The 22006-nt window shown below is 47.0% G+C and overlaps 1 protein-coding gene across 3 annotated transcripts in view; it reads right to left on the bottom strand.

The window, feature by feature from the left end:
- Positions 1-22006, bottom strand: part of FGF12 (fibroblast growth factor 12) — a 309214-nt gene that overhangs the window by 7949 nt on the left and 279259 nt on the right. For all 3 annotated transcript variants that reach the window (XM_038417131.2, XM_043492340.1, XM_038417130.2), the window contains exon 4: positions 4126-4324. In XM_038417131.2, the coding sequence (XP_038273059.1) occupies positions 4126-4324 (199 nt within the window). The remainder of the gene's footprint in view (positions 1-4125; positions 4325-22006) is intronic.

Genomic DNA, 22006 nt, shown 5'->3' with positions numbered 1-22006 from the left:
CCTGGCTCAGGCCACAAGCTCACGTTTTAATGGCTCCTTGAGTTCAGGCCACAGCAACCAAAAATTAAAATATCGCAAGAGGTGTGCAGTGTGTGTGTTTGTATCCCACACGGGCACCTTGCCATACATTAACTAAGGATCCCCAAATAACCTTCAGGTTGTAGGACTTGAAAGCATTTTTGTAGAGTCACCATGCCTTAAAACTTGCTTTTTTTGTATAGAAAAGCCATTTTAAGACATTTTTGAGGTGTTTTGCATTTGTTAGTTTTCTGTCTTGTTGGCACTTGCATTGGATTCTGAATCCAGAAGCAACAGTTTCACCAGCTGAAGTAAAAGAACACATTTCCCTCGGCTGGTAGCTATTGGAGCATGGAGGCCTGGTTTTGGTGTTTCTGCAGTTCTTGTTTAAACTAAGCTGCTGTGTAGTTTTGTGCACACTGGTAAACTGCTGCCAAGTTTCACCTCAGAGGTGGCTGCCATTCAGTGGTGGGTGATGTGATTTCTGTATATGTAGTTTGTGAAGCCTCTCTTCTCCAGCAGGCAAAAAGCCTCCTCAACAGACTCACCTCCCAGCACTAACTCTCATGGCCCTTCATGGGGGTCACATTCCCAAAGAAAGAGGAAGGCTTTTTCAGTGGTTAAGGCACTAGCCTTGGTCTTGGAAGATCTGGCTTCTATTCCCAGCTCTGCCACAAACTTCCTGTGTGAACTTGGGTATGTATCTTAATCTCTCTGTGCCTCAGTTCCCCCTCTGCAGAATAGGGATAATAGTCTTGCCCTGTGGTAGGGACATTTTAAGGGGGCTGAGGCTGCACCTGAGCTAAAAAGGGTCAGAGGGAGGTCAGACCTAAGAGGCAGAGGTAGAAAGGGAACTGCAGAAGAGAAGTGGCTGGGAGGGAGGGTCTCCTGCAGTGGTCCCCGGTGAAGGGGGCTGGGGCTTTGGGAGAAGGCAAAAAGACCATCCTTGGCCTTGCATTTCCTCCTGCTGCCCCGACAACAGAAAGGGACACACCTCTGGGGGGTGGGGGTGAGGGGCTGTGCCCACCATCAGGCAGGGGGTAAGATTTGTTTTTTTGAACTTTGTGTTAATAAAGAAACTGGACCCCAAGCAGGGCTGCGATTGGATGAGCAGGACTGCGTGGAGTTTTGAAGAAGGAAAAGAGAGGCAGTGTTCTGGAGAGGTACCCCTGGCCACCAGGGGGTGCTCAGACAGTAGCCACCCTATTACAGTCGCACACAAAGGATTGGGGGGCTCTCGGGCTGGCTGAGCTAGAAACATAGGAGGAGATAAACAGTCACACACGCAGCCTTGGGGGGAAAGGTCCTATACAGGTCACCTCTTTCCATCCTCCTGGCCCTAGAGGGCCATCCAGGACCTTCACCCTGGCCGGGAAGTTCCCGTGAAATATTCTGTGCTCGTCTCAGACTCATGGAGGGGGTGGCTGCCGGCGTCGGTGGCAGCGCAACGCTCTCCCCACGGCTTGTGTTTCGCCTTAGCCCTGCTCGCACAGCCTGGTGGATGGGGCAGAGCCGAGTCACGTGGAACGGAGCCAACTTCACTCCAACCCCTCTGCCGCCGACCTCTCATCTTCGGCTTGGGAACAGAGCCCTGCTCAAGCCGCGGCCCCAGACAGCGGAAGGCTTTGGCAGGCTGCACCTGCCTTTGCTTGGGCGGCAGCCAGCTCTTGGATGCAGCTGGGGGAGGGAAGGGGTGGAGGACTCCTTACTGTGGCTGCCGGGCTCGCTCTGGATTACAGCGACGACTGACGCGCGCGTGGGCAGAGGGATGCAGGCGAGGGAAAGGAACGCCAGGGCTGCACTGGAGTTTTGGAAACTGAAGCCGCATCAGCAGCATCTACTGTCGTGAGAATGCAGCCCTGAGTCAGGCCTCTCTGCCTCCCAGCCGTGTGGCTCGCAGGGAGCAGTGTCCCAGTGACATCCGCCCACCAGGCACCGACTGGGCCCCGCATGAAAACCCAAATACATAGCCGCAAACGGAATCCCTCACTTTAAGGGACCCCCCCTCGCCCCTCCACCGCACACAGCCGGGCAGCTCACAAGGGCAAACTCAGCTGCTGTTGGGGAAACCACTCCACTCCCAAACGGGTCCCAGCCCAGCGAAGCTGGAGATGCGGGGTGAGGAGAAGGCAGACAAGAAAGTGGTGGGGGAAATGGTCAGAGGGAGGCCAGGTGAGATAAACAGGCCGGCTGCATACTCCAATGGTGACCATTGCGGGCTCCAGGGAGGGAGTCCCACAACTGAGCATCCTCAACTCAGAGCCAACGCCTGGCAGCCACAGAGACTCAGGCCTAGGTTCTGCATGGTTTTCTGCTACTAATGACCTTGACGATGTAGCTGTGGGGGAAGGGGTTTGCAGGGGAGTTCACGCGTGGTCTGGAATTCATCTGTCTCAGCCACCTGCCAGAAGGGATTTCCTGCCATTCTCATGCCATTCATCTCCACTCTTCAGGGAGCCCAACCTTCTCCTCCGAGCAAAGGACAACGCACTCTGGGAGCAGCACAGAAAAGCTGCAGGTCTGAAGCCATTTCAGCCCTTGCTCTGAGCCCCAGCCTGCTCCAGAGTCAGAGCCTGGGCTCTGTTCTGCTACTTTTGTTAGCAAGAGAGAAAACATTTCCTAATTAAAATCATCCATCCTAGGCAAACACCACAACAGTGCCTCGGGCTGCCTGCACACAGGCTATAGTGGTGTAACTTATACCAATTTAGTTAGATTGGTGCAGCGCTGTATGCAGTCTCCTAGAAGAGTAAAGCTGGTTCTGTCAGCTCAGCTCGTGCAAGTAAATTTACCAACACAAGCTAAATTGCTGTAAGCCAGGTTTAAGCCAATGTACGTGTCCACACACACAGTGCCACTGGCCTAATTAAATCAGGGTAAAAATTGCATCTTTAGTTACACTGGTGGAATTCTGTGTTGACTAGCCCTCAGCATCTCTCTCTCTCTTATTTTCTTTCCTCCCTTTCCTTTTGCCCTGAAAAGAAGTTTGGTTCTGGATTTCAGCCACTCATGCTGAGCAGAGTATGAGTGTTTGTCAGGGGTTTGTCTTCATACAAGTTTGCATCAGCTATCAGTGCAAACCCTGCGTGGACACTCTTATGTCAGCTTTTTGTGGTTCAACTATAACCTATTGCTACAGAGTTCAGCTAAACTGAAATAAGCATGCTTTAAACCAAAATAAGAGCACCCAAACAGCCTTATGCACTGGCTGACTGAAACCAGGTTAAAACCCCACTTTTAGGGAGGTCGGTGTAACTCTGGGTGTGTAGACGAGCCCTGGGAGCTGCGGAAGACTTGGAGAAGCTGGAGAGAGCAATGCTGGCCCATTGAAATGTTCTCATCTTAGGTAAATATTTCTGACACTGTCAATACAGACCTAGAGGAATTCCTGTTGGGAACAAAACCATTCACTTTTCGTCACCAGGAGGAAATCTCTGGGTTTGTTTCCAATGTAAAGTTAGTGTCTGTGAAGGGCACTAGGGTGAATAACCCTGGGGACCACAGGATGGGTGCATCAAGGCGAGCTGCCCACGTGCTGGCCTGATCACATGCCTTGCCCCTGGGGTGTCAGGACAGCCTCCAGGGGAGCGTGGGTAGTTCATTGTCTATGTCCCGGCTCTCTCGCCAGAGACACACTCTGCAAGATGGACAGTTGGTGACTCGGAATTGGACTGAGATTCCCCCAGACTCTTGACAAAGGCTTCCAAGGAGCTATCAGAGATGGCAACGCACTATGGCCGTTTCAGACAAAGGTTGTATTTGAACTTATGACTTAGATAAAAGGCTTGACTATCCCTGTACTACGCTCTTTACTCAGCCTGTACCCCCTGTTTGGTTGGGTTTTACAGCTCGTTCTCTAGTAACCCAACCTGCCGGCTCACAGTTTGAGACGGCGCTGCGGAGCTCACAGCAAAGGCAGCCAGCCAGGCTCCAATATCGATGGTGCAGTGTCTTTCAAATCGGAAGCTCTTACACTACTGTCCCTGCTGTAGGGTATAGTCCCCACTCCACTCTGCTGAACCATAGTACAGTCCACCTCCCTTCTACCCATTACCCCCTGGGGGCTCACATCTGCCCCAGGGGAGAGAGAGTGGGAACTGTCCATACCTTCAATGGGTTTGGGTACAAAATGTGATGAGGGTTTGGTTTTTTTCACCCGGTTCCCCTTCATAATTTGACCTTCTTTATTGAGCCCCAGGAACCAGGCTCGTCCAGACTCCTGCTGCCGGTACAGTGTGGAAGAATAAATAACGTAGTAGTTTTCAAAGACCGATTCCTTAAATTTGCACTCTGGTGTGAAAATATCCTGCAGGGAGAGAGAGAACACAAAGCAATGGAAGGAATTAATCACTAATCAGTTAAACCAGGCATCAACGGGAGATCATCAATATTCTCTGTTATTACAGTCAGTTTAGTGAGAGAGAGAAATATACAGAGAGATAGGGAGAGCAAGACTATGTAGATCTAATCTCCTAAAATGGAAGGCTCTCTGGTTGATTGTAAACCATACCCCTATGTGTCAAGAGAGTTTGCAGTGGATGTGCTTTAAAAGTGCTCAGATATGGGCCATTGCACATCCAAGCCTGCATCAGCGTGTGCAAGGAGCCATGGAGTGTGAAGGGACAGAGAGTTTTAGAAGCCCTATGGCTGGGTGTTTCTGTAGGAACAATCTACAGTGTGTGTTTGATAACTGTGTTTGATAACTGCTAGGTAAAAGGGGGGGGCTGCAGCGGCATGGCTCTGTCACTCCTCTCCTGTTGTGGTTGCCTTTTCTGGGCACAGCCCCTGCCTGGCCTCCCCAACAAGGTCTGTGAGCGTGTGGTTGCCAGCAGCAGAAACAGCGATCTCTTTAAACAAATGCAGAGTCCACCTTCTGGCAAAAGGCAGCTGTGAAGGGAAAGTGTGCAAGGGATGATAAGAGATGGAGGTTTAAGCCACAAATTGCATTTTATTTATTAAAAAGTGGGGCAATAAGGAGATGAGGGCACAGAGCCTGGAAATGTTTGAATAAGAAAAAAAATCAGGTAAATGACAATTTGTTTTAAAATGTAACCATTAGCCCAGTTCCAACAGCTAATGCTGGGCTCATTCCTGACCAAGAAGTGAAAATGACCAGGAAGAGACAGCATTCGATCCCTGCTCCTGCGACAGCCCCTACAAACCCATAAGCTACGCTGCCAACATGCACTCTACACACCACAATTAAAAGGGAGCCTTTTGAGCTTTCAGTACCACTCAGGGTTATGGTACTTATCCCCAAGTGTTTTGGGGGGATTATATAAACTATTGCTGGTATGGTAATAAATCTGATGTGCAACAGACCTGCATGGGCCGACGGCCTTGAAGTCAGAGAAGATAAAGTGCAGCAGAAAATGTCCATTTCCTGGCTGCATGCAGTGAAGTCGACACCAATCATTAGCACTGCCCAGATTGAAAACCAAAAAAAACAACCCAAATGAATGGGCTGTTTGGCCATGTCTGATGACATCTCTCTGGTTTCCTTAAAAATCAGTATTTCCGAGGGTGAGAGGAGGGGATGCAATGGCCTTTCCCAGTCCTTTAGAAATGTATACGAGGCAGTTTACCAGTTACCAGTGTTTCAGGTGATCTCCCGATATCGGTTCTCTGTAGTCACTGCCGTGAGGGGCAGTCACAAACACCCAGCCATTGCCCCGTCTTGGAGTACACAGCTTACGTGGGGTGGAGACACAGGCCTCTTACATTGGTGCTTTTCCCCTCAACTCTGCAGTGTCCTAGTCTGTGCCCTAAGATCTGTGAGAGTTGAGAGCTGGGCCACACACACTAACAAAGAAGAGAGACATTCTACTTCCTCAGTGCTCAGCCCCCTAAGATCTCAAAGTCCCTTACCAAGGTGGGGAAGCATTATTATCCCCTCAAACTCCTGTCATGGTCTGCCTCAATCTTTGTGGTCTCACAGTTAGACTTGGAGTGAGGGTACCAGGGTTATGTCCAGATGTCACCTTGGAGAAATCATTTGCTATGTGACATTGGGCAAGTCATTTCCCTGCTGAGTGCCTCAGTGTCACCATCTAAAAATTGGGATACAGTGCTCCTCTCCCTTTATAGGCTTATGGCTCGGTTTGTAGTCAGCAATGCTTAGACACCAAGGGGCAAGACTCTTAGCAATACCAGAGATCAGATAGATAGGTTGTATTTAGATAATGCAATTATTATTATTATTTATTTCTAAGGTGGTAGTCATTGGAGGTCAGGGCCTCATGGTGCTAAGTACAGTACAAACATATAACAGAAATGGCCCTGGCCCTAAGGAACTTGTAACCTAAATCAGAGTGGATTTGTCCCTTGCATTCACACGCTGATAAAACAAACTGTTCTCCTCTAAAAGCAAAACATTTAAAAAATGTAAAGGAAGGTTGTAAGGCAGCCAAATAACCCTGCAGGAATCGCAACATGGGATTCCATATTTCTCCTCTTTCACTGATTCCTTACAAAATGGGCTCAGTTTCTGTTAAAAGACAAAGAGGTTTCACTCCAACTGCCACTTCTGCCAACGCATCCTGGGATCTTGAAATCAGCTGGGCTCCCTCTACCTCAGATGTTTTATCACTAACAATAAAGATTCTGCACCTGGAATTTAGCTGATGCCTTTGTTGACAGTAAATAAGGCAGCCCAACATCCAGCTCATCTCCCCAAATGGCACTGGCTCTGCAAGAGTAAGAACACAACCCTTTGCTTTAGGCTGCTCAGTGAGCAAATCTGACTTGAAGATGCAAAGGATGTAGATATGTTGGGGAAAAGGGTTCATTTTTACAGTTACTTTTCCAGTTATTGACCACATGTGGGACCAGAGTCTGAAGTCACTCACACTTGCGTAAATCTGGAATAACTCCAGGTGCAACTGATATCAAAGACTCCTCTGGGAGGAACGGAAAGTGATCATAAAATGTAGAGAGTGTTTTGGTATCCCCCTATCACTACCACAGGTAACAACAAATGGGATAAAGAAAAGGAGTATTTGTGGTACCTTAGAGACTAACAAATTTATTTGAGCATAAGCTTTCGTGAGCTACAGCTCACTTCATTGGATGCATTCAGTGGAAAATACAGTGGAGAGATTTATATACACACACACAGAGAACATGAAACAATGGGTTTATCATACACACTGTAAGGAGAGTGATCACTTAAGATGAGCCATCACCAGCAGGAGCGGGGGGAAGGAAGAAAACCTTTCATGGTGACAAGCAAGGTGGGTCATTTCCAGCAGTTAACAAGAATATCTGAGGAACAGTGGGGGGTGGGGTGGGGGGGAGAAATAACATGGGGAAATAGTTTTACTTTGTGTAATGACTCATCCATTCCCAGTCTCTATTCAAGCCTAAGTTAATTGTATCCAGTTTGCAAATTAGTTCCAGTTCAGCAGTCTCTCGTTGGAGTCTGTTTTTGAAGTTTTTTTGTTGAAGGATAGCCACCCTCAGGTCTGTAATCGAGTGACCGGAGAGATTGAAGTGTTCTCCGACTGGTTTTTGAATGTTATAATTCTTGACGTCTGATTTGTGTCCATTTATTCTTTTATGTAGAGATTGTCCAGTTTGACCAATGTACATGGCAGAGGGGCATTGCTGGCACATGATGGCATATATCACATTGGTAGATGCGCAGGTGATCGAGCCTCTGATAGTGTGGCTGATGTGATTAGGCCCTATGATGGTATCCCCTGAATAGATATGTGGACAGAGTTGGCAACGGGCTTTGTTGCAAGGATAGGTTCCTGAGTTAATGGTTCTGTTGTGTGGTGTGTGGTTGCTGGTGAGTATTTGCTTCAGGTTGGGGGGCTGTATGTAAGCAAGGACTGGCCTGTCTCCCAAGATCTGTGAGAGTGATGGGTCGTCCTTCAGGATAGGTTGTAGATCTTTGATCATGGGTTTGAGAGGTTTTAGTTGGGGGCTGAAGGTGATGGCTAGTGGCGTTCTGTTATTTTCTTTGTTGGGCCTGTCCTGTAGTAGGTGACTTCTGGGTACTCTTCTGGCTCTGTCAATCTGTTTCTTCAACTTCAGCAGGTGGGTACTGTAGTTGTAAGAACGCTTGATAGAGATCTTGTAGGTGTTTGTCTCTGTCTGAGGGGTTGGAGCAAATGCGGTTATATCGTAGAGCTTGGCTGTAGATAATGGATCGTGTGGTGTGATCTGGATGAAAGCTAGAGGCATGTAGGTAGGAATAGCGGTCAGCAGGTTTCCAATATAGGGCAGTGTTTATGTGACAATCGCTTATTAGCACCGTAGTGACCAGGAAGTGGATCTCTTGTGTGGACTGGTCCAGGCTGAGGTTGATGGTAGGATGGAAATTGTTGAAATCATGGTGGAATTCCTCAAGGGCTTCTTTTCCATGGTCCAGATGATGAAGATGTCATCAATGTAGCGCAAGTAGAGTAGGGGCGTTAGGGGACGAGAGCTGAGGAAGCTTTGTTCTAAGTCAGCCATAAAAATGTTGGCATACTGTGGGGCCATGCGGGTACCCATCGCAGTGCCGTTGATTTCACGGTATACATTGTCCCCAAATGTGAAATAGTTACGGGTGAGGACAAAGTCAAAGCCACCAGGTTAGCCGTGACATTATCGGGGATACTGTTCCAGACAGCTTGTAGTCCATCTTTGTGTGGAGTGTTGGTGTAGAGGCTTCTACATCCATAGTGGCTAGGATGGTGTTTTTAGGAAGATCACCGATGGATTGTAGTTTCCTCAGGAAGTCAGTGGTGTCTCGGAGATAGGTGGGAGTGCTGGTAACGAAGGGCCTGAGGAGGGAGTCTACATAGCCAGACAATCCTGCTGTCAGGGTGCCAATGCCTGAGATGATGGGGCGTCCAGGATTTCCAGGTTTATGGATCTTGGGTAGCAGATAGAATACCCCAGGTCGGGGTTCTAGGGGTGTGTCTGTGCGGATTTGTTCTTGTGCTTTTTCAGGGAGTTTCTTGAGCAAATGCTGTAATTTCCTTTGGTAACCAACAGTGGGATCAGAAGGTAATGGCTTGTAGAAAGTGGTATTGGTATTGTCACCATGAAAGGTTTTCCTCCTTCCCCGCCCCCCGCTGGTGATGGCTCATCTTAAGTGATCACTCTCCTTATAGTGTGTATGATAAAACCCATTGTTTCATGTTCTCTGTGTGTGTATATAAATCTCCCCTCTGTATTTTCCACCAAATGCATCCGATGAAGTGAGCTGTAGCTCACGAAAGCTTATGCTCAAATAAATTTGTTAGTCTCTAAGGTGCCACAAGTACTCCTCTTCTTTTTATGAATAGGTCAGAATATGAACAAGAGGCTACTAGGCAGATCTCTAACACCACTTTCTACAAGCCATTACCCTCTGATCTCACTGAGGATTACCAAAAGAAACTACAGCATTTGCTCAAGAAACTCCCTGAAAAAGCACAAGAACAAATCCGCACAGACACACCCCTGGAACCCCGACCTGGGGTATTCTATCTGCTACCCAAGATCCATAAACCTGGAAATCCTGGACGCCCCATCATCTCAGGCATTGGCATCCTGACAGCAGGATTGTCTGGCTATGTAGACTCCCTCCTCAGGCCCTATGCTACCAGCACTCCCAGCTGTCTTCGAGACACCACTGACTTCCTGAGGAAACTACAGTCCATTGGTGATCTTCCTAAAAACACCATCCTAGCCACTATGGATGTAGAAGCCTCTACACCGACACTCCACACAAAGATGGACTACAAGCCGTCAGGAACAGTATCCCCGATACTGTCACGGCTAACCTGGTGGCTGAACTTTGTGACTTTGTCCTGACCCATAACTATTTCACATTTGGGGACAAGGTATACCTTCAGATCAGCGGCACTGCGATGGGTACCCGCATGGCCCCACAGGATGCCAACATTTTTATGGCTGTCTTAGAACAACGCTTCCTCAGCTCTCGTCCCCTAATGCCCCTACTCTACTTGCGCTACATTGATGACATCTTCATCATCTGGACCCAGGGAAAAGAAGCCCTTGAGGAATTCCACCAGGATTTCAACAATTTCCATCCCACCATCAACCTCTGCCTGGACCAGTCCACACAAGAGATCCACTTCCTGGACACTACGGTGCTAATAAGCGACCGTCACATAAACACCACCCTATACCGGAAACCTACTGACTGCTATAGTTACCTACATGTCTCCAGCTTTTATCCAGACCACACCACATGATCCATTGTCTTCAGCCAAGCTCTACGATATAACCGCATTTGCTCCAACGCCTCAGAGAGAGACGAGCACCTACAAGATCTCTATCAAGCGTTCTTAAAACTACAATACCCACCTGCTGAAGTGAAGAGACAGATGGACAGAGCCAGAAGAGTACCCAGAAGTCACCTACTAAAGGACAGACCCAACAAAGAAAACAACAGAACGCCACTAGCCATCACCTTCAGCCCCCAACTAAAACCTCTCCAACGCATCATCAAGGATCTACAACCTATCCTGAAGGACGACCCATCACTCTCACAGATCTTGGGAGACAGGCCAGTCCTTGCTTACAGACAGCCCCCCAGCCTGAAGCAAACACTCACTAGTAACCACACACCACACAACAGAATCACTAACCCAGGAACCTATCCTTGCAACAAAGCCCGTTGCCAACTCTGCCCACATATCTATTCAGGGGATACCATCATAGGGCCTAATCACATCAGCCACACTATCAGAGGCTCGTTCACCTGCACACTGTGTTTTCACTGTATTTTCCACTGAATGCATCCGATGAAGTGAGCTGTAGCTCAAGAAAGCTTATGCTCAAATAAATTTGTTAGTCTCTAAGGTGCCACAAATCCTCCTTTTCTTTTTGCGAATACAAACTAACACGGCTGCTACTCTGAAACAAATGGGATTTAAGTCACTTTTCCAAGCATGGCAGCATGTCCTGTCAGGGACAGACAGACAGATAATCAGTTTCTTCTGCTTGGTGGTGGTGGTAAATGTCACGCCCTTGAGTGTTTGAAAAGCACATCTGTGTTATGGCATAATGTTTCTGGTGGAGCCATTTGCTGATGTCTTTGAGGATGCTGATAAGAGGTTATTGAAGCTGTCCACCCTATTTGTTCAATAGATGTCCTAACAAACTTGACACAGGTGGGTTATTTCATCTCAACTCTGGGAGTAGTCTATGATGTGTATTACTTTTAGCTGCTAATTTTACTAATACTCTTGAGTGCTACAAAGCAGGGGAAAGCTATTAAGGTAATACCAGCAGATCCTCTACCAGCTTTACTGGAAAAATTAATTATATTAACTCAAGCAAGGAACTGTTGTTTCACTTATCTCAGTCTGACTACAGCTGAAAGAAAGGGAATAACCGCAGATGTACTTAAATGGTTTCACACTAATAGGCTAGTTCTTACCTCAAAAATTGCACAGACTGAACTATCTGGCAATTTTGGGGTTTGTTTTTCTTCTTGATTTCAGAAATGCAGTAAGTTACTGGGCAGAGATGGAAAAGCTGGGGATGGGGTGGGGTGGCCTTTTTTAAAGTCAAGTTAGTGCTGGTGAAATGTGCCAGGTGGGCCTCCCTGGAGGCAAAGTCCTCTCTCAATGTGCCAGCAGCACTGGTTCCCCACACCATCCTCCCCCTGTGTCTCAGTCCTCCTCTTTGAAGGATAACAGGGAATCGCCATGGTTCTTCAGCACCTGATTTGCCCTACCTTGTGTGACCCCTGCCTGCTTGGTGTGGCCCTCTGTCCCCCTCTAATGGCACCTAGCCCAGCTGGAGGTTGAGGAGTCTGCCACAGCATTGGCTACGAGCCATGTGGCTTTTAGCTCATGCAGCTGAGCTGCGATGGGCAAACTTTTTGGCCATGAATGCTCACGAAATTGGGGCTGGGGTGTGGGAGGGGGTGAGGGCTCTGGCTGGGAGTGTGGGCTCTGGGGTGGGGCCAGAAATGAGGAGTTCAGGGTGAGGGAGGGGGCTCCAGGCTGGATCGGGGGTTGGGGTATGGGTGTGGGGGGGTGAGGGTTCCAGCTGGGGGTGCGGGCTCTGGGGTGCAGGAGGATGGGACTAAGGGGTTCCGAGGGCGGGAGGGGGATCAGGGCTGGGGCTGGGGCAGGGGGTTGAGGCGCTGGAGTGGGTCAGGAGTGCAGCTCCAGGTGGTGCTTACCTCAAGCAGCTCCTGGAAGCAGCGGCATGTCCCCACTCCAGCTCCTATGCGGAGGCGTGACCAGGTGGTTCTGGCAGACCCCCTCCGCAGACACCGCCCCTGTAGCTCCCATTGGCTGCGGTTGCTGGCCAATGGGAGCTGTGGGGGAAGCGCTTGGGGCGGGGCCAGCGTGCAGAGCCCCCTGGCTGCCCCTACGTGTAGGAGCTGGAGCGGGGACATGCTGCTGCTTCTGGGAGCCATGCAGAGCAATGACACACATGGAGCGGGGCAAGCCCCAGAGCCCGCTCCCCGGCAGGAGCTTGAGGGCCAGATTAAAATGTCTGAAGGGCCAGATGTGGCCCCCGGGCTGTAGTTTGCCCACCCCTACAGTAGAAGCTCCTACACGAAGCCTCAGAGGTCCCAGGTTCCATCCCAACAGTTGTCAGTTTTATTCTTGGATTTGATACAGCCATTTACACCGCTTCAAAATGGGAAGTAAACACTCCTGAGTCAGGTTTCAGAGTAGCAGCCGTGTTAGTCTGTATTCGCAAAAAGAAAAGGAGTACTTGTGGCACCTTAGAGACTAACAAATTTATTAGAGCATAAGCTTTCGTGAGCTACAGCTCACTTCATCGGATGCATTTACGATGAAGTGAGGTGTAGCTCACGAAAGCTTATGCTCTAATAAATTTGTTAGTCTCTAAGGTGCCACAAGTACTCCTTTTCTTTTTGACTCCTGAGTCAGTGGCTTACATCCCTTCTGTTCAGGTGACAACAACAATACAGGGAGCAAGGTGGGGACGAGTCCGGGAGGGAGGGTTCAGTTTTCGTCTTCTGACTCTTGGGGTGTTTTTTATTCATGAATTCATTCCCTGCCGTGACTCCATGGACTCCCACAAGCCATTCACACTGGCCCCCAAACAGTCAGCACATCTTAAAGACTACACCTGGTTAACAAAAAATAGAGTTTGTTGAACCATTTTTTGGGACCAAAACCAGCTTTTCAAGAAAAATAAATATTTTTGCAAAAAGATTTCTAGTGGTTGAAATTTTGCAGATTTTTTTTTGGCGGAGGAAGGACACAAACAGTCAAAAAAATTTGGTGAAATGTTTTTGGTTTTTGAACAGTGAAATTTCTTACTGAAAACCATTTGCAAAAACTGAATTCTTTGCAGCTTGTGATTCCTATAATAAAACCAAAAACAGTTCAAGGAATTTTTTAAAATTGAAATTTAAGAAGTTTTCCCATGAAAAATACTTAGCGCTGTTTGACTAACTCTACTACTGATTTTCAGTTCTCAGCTTGGGCGGGATTAGAACCTGAGGCCTAGGAGGGCAAAGTTCTATATCACAGTCCAATTCCCCTAGGACGGTGGTCCTCAAACCTATTTGATCGTCCCTCCTTCTTGTGTCTGGAGTAGTTATGGGGCCCGACACCCCCACCACACAAGTACATATACCGATATACATGGGGGCGGTGCTTCACTCGAATCAGTTTCGCTTTCTTTGTTTTTCACTTGAGGTTTTTTTTTTTTTCCTGCCAACAATCCACTGTAATAAGAGCAAAAGCAAAACTGCGATTGTGATCCATGCTTAAAATTAAAAGTGCACACGGCGTTGTAGCAAACGGGTTAACGTACAGATGGCAATGACTTTGTGTAATGCTATGCAAGCTTAACAGAAATCTGTCAAAATGCCCAGCATTATTTAAAGTCAGACGCCCAGCGCCATCGGAGGACCTGATACTTCTGGAGGAATCAGCTTGCTAGTAATTCATTGCTGTGGGTAAAATGTGGGCAGTACGTTTTTTTCCCTAAAGCTTCCCTCACCTCCCCCCAGAACACATTCCACTCCCCCCAGTTTGAGAAGCTCTTCCCTAGGAGAACTGCAAACTCCACTAGAAAAGAGCGAGTAGATCTGCTATTTAAAAAATAAATTTTGATCTAATTTGTGCTAACTCTATTTCCTTTGAAAAATGCCTATCTACATGGCCACCCAGATGTTTGTGGAAGGGAGACGGATCGATCTATATTCCATTGATGCATGCACACTCATCAAAAACAACACAGGAATCTGTCTGGGCCACTAGCACTTTCCAGGGATTAGCTACATTTCGTTTAACCGCCACCTGATTGGGAAGCGATTACAGGGCTCTGTGGTGTGACACTGCTCACTGAGAAATGACTATAATGTTCTGTGAATGAGCAATGCAGCTGGGCTGCACAGGGACTGCAGAGGGACTCAGATGTATGCATGGCAGCTCCGGAACCGCTGGGACGCAGCATCTGGGAAGGCACCACAACCACTTGTGCTTCTACCATGAATCTGACACGATCACAGAAGGGAAGTGCTGTGGGGCTGAGCAGCTGCAGTCTAATCACTGAGCGATCGTTCCGCATGGAGAGCATAATGGCAGGGCAAAGCAGGTGTCACACTCCAGCAGCGCTGGCATAACAATGCCACAACATCGGACAGAGAGGGCTGCTGCTTACAGCACAAATGCAGTGTTACCCCTGACCCTGCAAGGCCCTGAGTGCCCTTGACTCTCCGGGCTTTGCAGGAAGCAGTCAGGACGGTATTCGGCATGCTTTGTCCACCTGAACTGAAGACTGGGGCAGGAGGCCTCTTAAGGAGTTTTGCTAAATTGCTCTTCCTTTCCCTTCCCTTCATTCATCAGTAATGCACTTGGAGCAGACACATTCACTGATGGCTTAGCTGCAGCGGCTCTCCATTTGGGCCTAATTCTGGCTGGTGCAGAGCCCACTGCAATGCCACTCACAGCAGCAGGAACAACAGCAGGGTGCCCAATGCAATGCCCACTCACAACAATGGATGTCTTTCCATGGATTTTGCTGGCTGTTGGATCCAGCCCCAGATGATCAGAACCTCTCAGGATCAAGCTCCCATTCCCAATATTTCTGAATAGAGAGAGATCTTTTTGTAATAAAGTTCTCCCTGTGATGTACATGGAAAGGAGAAACAAATGGCTTCATGAAATCAGTCACTGAAATTAGCATCGGTAAAAGAACGCGGCCATTCTGCAAGTAATATATGGCATTGTTTAGAAAGGGATCTGAATTATGTGCACTGAAATAGCTAAATAATTTATTGCTAGAATAATGTTTTTGCTTCCATCAGAGTATTTATGGGCTTCTCTTTACTTATGGAACAAGACTGGGGCCAGATCCTCAGCAGGTGTCAATCAGTCAGTGGCAGGAGGATGATTTATACCAGCTCAGAATGTAGTTCACATTTTTTATACTTTTGTTAAATATTGAGTCTTTCCCACATGTATTCATCTGAAGTAATGACTAGTAATCCTAGTAAACATCTTCATTTTTAGCATTGTCTACGCTCATAAGAGCTGCATTTTGCTGAGCTTACGGAGGTGGCACTAGACATTATGGAAGCATGTTTCCCATGTTCCCATGATCCCCAGTCCCATGTTTGCCATGTTTCCATAAACACTTCTCCACCCAAAAGGAAAGGATGGATTTGCAGGACAGTCTTTATTTCACAGGGATTTTTCTCCAGTTACAGACCATGTCAAGTCTCCCATTGACTTCCATGAAAGCCATGCTAAATGTTGTCCAGGTTGAGTACATAAATAGCATTAATATCATTTAACATAATCATCATGTGCGGTGCTCCACGGATAGAATACAGACTTGGTTCTGGCCAAAAGGATGTGTAATTTAGGGTTTGGTCCTGCATACTCTGATGAAGGGAAATGGATCTTTACTCATGCAAGTAGGTCTTGCTCACATGAGTAATCCCACTCAGGAAAACTGGGGTAGTCCCATGGAGAATTATGCCAGACAAGTACCCCCACTGATTTCAATGACTTGACTACTCCCATTGACTTCCATAGGACTCCATGCCTGGGCAAGAATCATAGAATCATAGAAGATGAGGGTTGGAAGAGACCTCAGGAAATCATCTAGTCCAACCTCCTACTCAAAGCAGAACCAATCCCCAACTAAATCATCCCAGCCAGGGCTTTGTCAAGCTGGGCTTTAAAACCCTTTAAGGATGGAGATTCCACCACCTTCCTAGGTAACCCATTCCAGTGCTTCACCACCCTCCTAGTGAAATAGTGTTTCCTAATATCCAACCTAGACCTCCCCCACTGCAATTTGAAACTATTGCTCCTTGTTCTGTCATCTGCCACCACTGAGAACAGATGAGCTCCATCCTCTTTGGAACCCCCCTTCAGGTAGTTGAAGGCTGCTATCAAATCCCCTCCATCCTTCTCTTCTGCAGACTAAACAAGCCCAGTTTCCTCAGCCTCTCCTCGAAACTTATGTGCCCCAGCCCCCTGATCATTTCCGTTGCCCCCTGCTGGACTCTCTCCAATTTGTCCACATCCCTTCTGTAGTAGGGGGCCCAAAACTGGACACAATACTCCAGATGTGGCCTCACAGTGCCAAATAGAGGGGAATAATCACTTTCCTCGATCTGCTGGCAATGCTCCTACTAATACAGCCCAATATTCTGTTGGCCTTCTTGGCAATGAGGGCACACTGCTGACTCATATCCAGCTTCTTATCCACTGTAATTCCCAGGTCCTTTTCTGCAGAACTGCTGCTTAGCCAGTCAGTCCCCAGCCTGTAGCAGTGCATGGGATTCTTCTGTCCTAAGTGCAGAACTCTGCAGTTGTCCTTGTTGAATCTCATCATATTTATTTTGGCCTAATCCTCCAATTTGTCTTGGTCACTCTGGACCCTATTCCTACCCTCCAGCTTATCTACCTCTACCCCCAGCTTAGTGAAATCTGCGAACTTGCTGAGGGTGCAATCCATCCTATCATCCAGATCATTAATAAAAATGTTGAACAAAATCGGCCCCAGGACCGACCCCTGGGGCACTCCTCTTGATACCAGCTGCCAACTAGACATGGAGCCATTGATCACTACCCATTGAGCCTGATGATCTAGCCAGCTTTCTATCCACCTTTTCGTCCATTCATCCAATCCATACTTCTTTAACTTGCTGGCAAGAATACTGTGGGAGAGCATATCGAAAGCTTTGCTAAAGTCAAGATATATCACATCCACTGCTTTCCCCATATCCACAGAGTCAGTTATCTCATCACAGAAGGCAATCAGATTGGTCAGGCATGACTTGCCATTGGTGAATCCGTGTTGACTGTTCCTGATCACCTTCCTATCCTCCAAGAACTCATCTGAGTTTTCAGGTGCCAGGATCTCTCGATATCAGAGCATCTTGCTAATGGATCTTGCTTCTAACTTCTGACCTGACCATTGTCACTAATACTGTCATCATGTGCATTTTTTAAATTGCTTGACGGAGTAAAAAAGCCCAAACCTGCCTGATCAGCGCTGACCTCAGAGGGGCTGTACATGTTACAATCCTGACACTCACGTAGCCTCCAATTTAACAAAAGCAGACCCGAAGGCTGCATGCTTTAACTCCTCTCCTACAGCCGAACTGCTCACTTCCATGCTTCCATGGCCAGCAATGGCTGCTTGTGCATGCACACACACACGCACACGCACACAGGTACGTTAAAGGCAGGCGAACAGGCCCGGGGAGCTAACAGACTGTGGGATTTGAGACTGACAACAGAGTGGCTTTATGCATGGCATTAGCTCTGAGCTGATAGCATAGCAGGCATTCTGATGGCAAACGCACTAACCCAGAGAGTTTGCAAATGAAATATTTGATCCTTTGCTTCCTTTTCCACTAAAGATGGCCCAAAATTAAGATCCAGGATCAGGTCCAGATTTTGTCTCCTAGAGCCCCAAAACTCAGAGTATGTTTGGATTTAAGGGGCTGTTTGTCCCCTTTATGCAACATAAATTTGGGATTCAAATAAAAGTCCAGATTTTAATCCCTCTAAGGGTTGGAAGACATTAAGAACTGGAGCTCTGGTCTCATTCTAATTTAACTTCCCTACAGAATTCAGTGCTATGCTTTAAAAAAGCAATTGCCTCTCAGGAAATGAGTAATCTAACAATGCAACTACCACAACCGCTTTAATGATCATTTGGGCATGGGCAGATTCCAGCACAGATTCTGGTTTTCAATTCCTTATCTGAGAATCCCAACACATCCCTTGCCTCTGCTGCATCTCGTTATCTGACCAAGTGTCTGAAAAAGGTAATGATGCTATAAACAGCTCTTACTCTGCAGGACTAGCCGGAAACTCCTCTCTGCACTCAGAGCCATTGATTACCAGGCTGTGGCAGGAGGGGAAAACAAGATGCAGTTGTGTGACAGTTAAAATGGAGATTCTTAAATCAGGGGAAACAGAACCTTACTTCCCAGTCTGCAATGAATACCGAGGAAATGTAATCGTGCAGAAACCGTAAAAATGAGGTGAGAGCAGATTATTTTATTTTGTAATCTCTGTGGGTCAGGGACTTCCTAGTCTGTTCAGTGCTAAGCACAGGGGGCCATCGAACCAGCCTGGCACCTCTTGGCACTGCTCCGATATAGATATCAATAAATAACCGTTCATAGAACCTGGCATTCATAATAGTATTGACATTGCTGTATTGCCCTAAAAAGAAAAGGAGGACTTGTGGCACCTTCGAGACTAACAAATTTATTTGAGTATAAGCTTTCGTGAGCTACAGCTCACTTCATCAGATCTGATGAAGTGAGCTGTAGCTCACGAAAGCTTATGCTCAAATAAATTTGTTAGTCTCGAAAGTGCCACAAGTCCCCCTTTTCTTTTTGCGAATACAGACTAACTCGGCTGCTACTCTGAAACCTGTATTGCCCTAGAGGCTGCACCTGAGATTGCACAGGGTGCTGTATGTACACATAGAAAGAGATGGTGCCGGCCCCCAAAAATGTACATTATAAACAGGCAGGCAGACACAGTGGAGGGACAAAGGGACTGTTCATTTCCCTATTTTACAGGCAGGAAATTTGAGCACAGAGAAATGAAGTGACTTGCCTAAGACTGTGGCAGAGGTGCACACTGAACCCAAACCTCCTGCATCTTAGACTAGCCTCTTAGTCACAAGGCTACTCTTCCCCCCTTATCAGTTTGCACTGATAACCCAGAGAGCGTTCTAGCTCTCCAGGAGATGGATTTACAGTTGTGACCGCTGTGTAAGACATCCCTCAAGAAGGCCCTGATCCACTTCTCACTGATCTCAGTGGCAACACCCTGACTCATTCAGCTGTTACAACCCTATCCTGGCTATGCTGTCACACAGCGTGACAATGTTTCACTGGCCCTGAAAGTGATTTCAATTCCTTCCTCTCCCACAAACATCGCACACAGGTCAGAGGGACACCCCAATGAAATTAGGATAGCCCCCAAAATATCATGATGGGCACCATCCGTGTCCAAAGAGAGGTAGGAATAGCATGTAGACAACATGTGTTCGTCTTTGCTTCCAGAGATACAGTCATACCGAGCTGGCAAGAAGGAGGGTGAGGACTCGCACACAATTTTCAGTGTAGTCTAACTTTTGAAGCAACATGTCACCTGGGCAGAAGAGAACAGTACCTGCCCAGGAGCTCAAGAGGCCTATTACAGCCATAAGCGTCTGATGTACCGAGATAGTCGCTTTGCTTTGACTCTTAAATTCAAACTGTAGGGTTTAGTGGAGACAAACCGTCACTGACGCACTCTTTATCTCTTCTAGTGCTGAAAAGATCTTCCTTGCCTTAATCCCAATTTCAAAGCTGTCATGGCCAGGGCTGGATATCCAATTTCCTTGCTGCTAAAACTTTCATCCTGAAATACACGGTCCTAGATCATTAATGTTTTGACAACTCACTGACAGACTGGTCACACCTGACCAGTTAGCTGCAGGCCTTTCGGTCCAAAGCATCAGGCAAGGTCAAGTGGTGCGTGTATTGGACAGACAAGGTCTTAAAACCAAAAAAGAAATGTTACAAAGTCTGACAGCCGGCAGGCTTTGGGTTTTTCCCCTCCCTTCGGCGTGCTTCTCTCCAACAGGACAGAAAGGAAAGGCTTGTTTAATTCTGTATTCTCTAAATTAAAATGCAGACTGGATATCCAATTGGAAGGCCAAGTGAAACCAGTCAGTATCTACGCCATAGGATGCAGAGACCTTCATGGCTAATGGGGTCTTGTGATTCAGGCACTTAAAAGAGTTGGATTTAGTTCCTGGCTCTATCCTGGACTTGCTGTGTGACCCTGAGCAAGATGGTCTGGACCCAGAATTTCAACTGGAATCCCGTATTGGGATTTTCTGGAGTTCTTACTGCATACGAACAACCCCTGTATGATAACTGTGTGCTGAGGAAAGATCAGATATTTAATGTGATAAACGGCTCCTCCCCAGGGGCAGATTTTTTTAGGGGGGGAGAATGTGTTTTTCTGCAATAGCAGAAACTTCCTCATTCCTTTGGGTTGCTGCTGGGGATTTCTATCTCCACATTAGTGGGCAGCTGATTTTTCTGTGCAGGTCTCCCATCCAAGTATGATCAAGCCTGACCCTGCTTAGTTTGTGAGACCTGACAAAACCCACAACATAAGCTGCAGGCTTGACTCTATTCATTTTTAGCTTCGATGTGTATGTGATGTGAAACTGCCTTAGCCTTCCCCACTTACAGCACAATTTCCCCATGACTTAGCACACATGGACTCCGAATATACACAAGGGCATATTGCATAGACCCACAATTTCCTGCAGCACATCTCAGACAGTTCTAGTGTATGACATCAAATGACCCATGCTGGCTGGGTCTCTGCTTGTCAGGAAGCAGGCAGATGGAACCTGCTGGGTGAATCAAAGCATTTTGCAATAGTGGCAATACTGGGATTTTTCACTCTATTGCACACCTTCCCGGAGAATTCAGATTAGCTTTGGCATCTGATCCTGACCAGAGGCTAACTAATGACTTCAATTTCCAATACAAGATAAAATAGTCACTCTGGAGATAGAGTAAAATAACATAGTAACTCTACTTGGCATGATGCACAGTTAAGCATACCATATTCCTGCATTACTAATATACAGAAAACTATGTGCAAGTATCTTTAAATGATGTGACCCAAAATACATCAAGCAAAGGAATCCAAAGTTAAGGACTGATTCCTCCTATTGCAGCAGTTCTCAAACTTAATGGCACCATGCTTCCCTTCAGACAACAAAAATTACTACCCAACCCCATGGGGTCATGACCCACAGTTTGAGAACCGCTGTCCTATTGGAATCTATTTATTGCAGCATGTACTATGTAGTACATAAACCTACCCTCTTTCATTAGAAGATACTTGCCATACAATCAAATGTGTGTGTTCATTCTATCTGATTTAAGTTTACCCAGGTATGTGAGCTAGTTCACCCATTGGACCAGACTGTAACAGAGCTGACATGGGATGTTTCTGAAATACTGAATCTTCTTATAGTGGTCTTGAAATAGAGATGATACAGATCATGTGACTGAGCAGCCATCTGAAGACCAAATTATGTTGTCAGGTGCACATGTACGGCTCTTGTTAACTTAAATGCAACAAAATCCTCATTTTCTAACCTAAAGGGATCTGTGGTGATGTGTATACGCCAGTTGGGCCCCAAGTAAGATTCAGGATCCAAACATGTTGGGAAAATATGGATCCAGATCAAAATTTTGCAGCTTGGGTCTATGTACAGTCCAGGCCCAATTCTCATCTCACATAGTTTTTACATTAGAGTTACTCTGAATTTACACTGGGGTTAACTGAGATTAGGCGCAGTCACTTTACCTCTCGGCCATCATAATGCAGTTTAGTCATTTGCAGTCTGAGAAGCACCACGGTCACAATGAATTTGGAAACAGTCACCCCCATGACATGTACCAACATGAACCACAAGAAATAGCCTTATTTAACAAACAGTCAGCTGCTGAGTCTATCTGAATCTCAGAACGTTGCAT

The sequence above is a fragment of the Dermochelys coriacea genome, chromosome 9, assembly GCF_009764565.3.
Source record: "Dermochelys coriacea isolate rDerCor1 chromosome 9, rDerCor1.pri.v4, whole genome shotgun sequence".
Taxonomy (NCBI): Eukaryota; Metazoa; Chordata; order Testudines; family Dermochelyidae; genus Dermochelys; species Dermochelys coriacea.
This window is presented reverse-complemented; position numbering and strand designations above follow the sequence as displayed.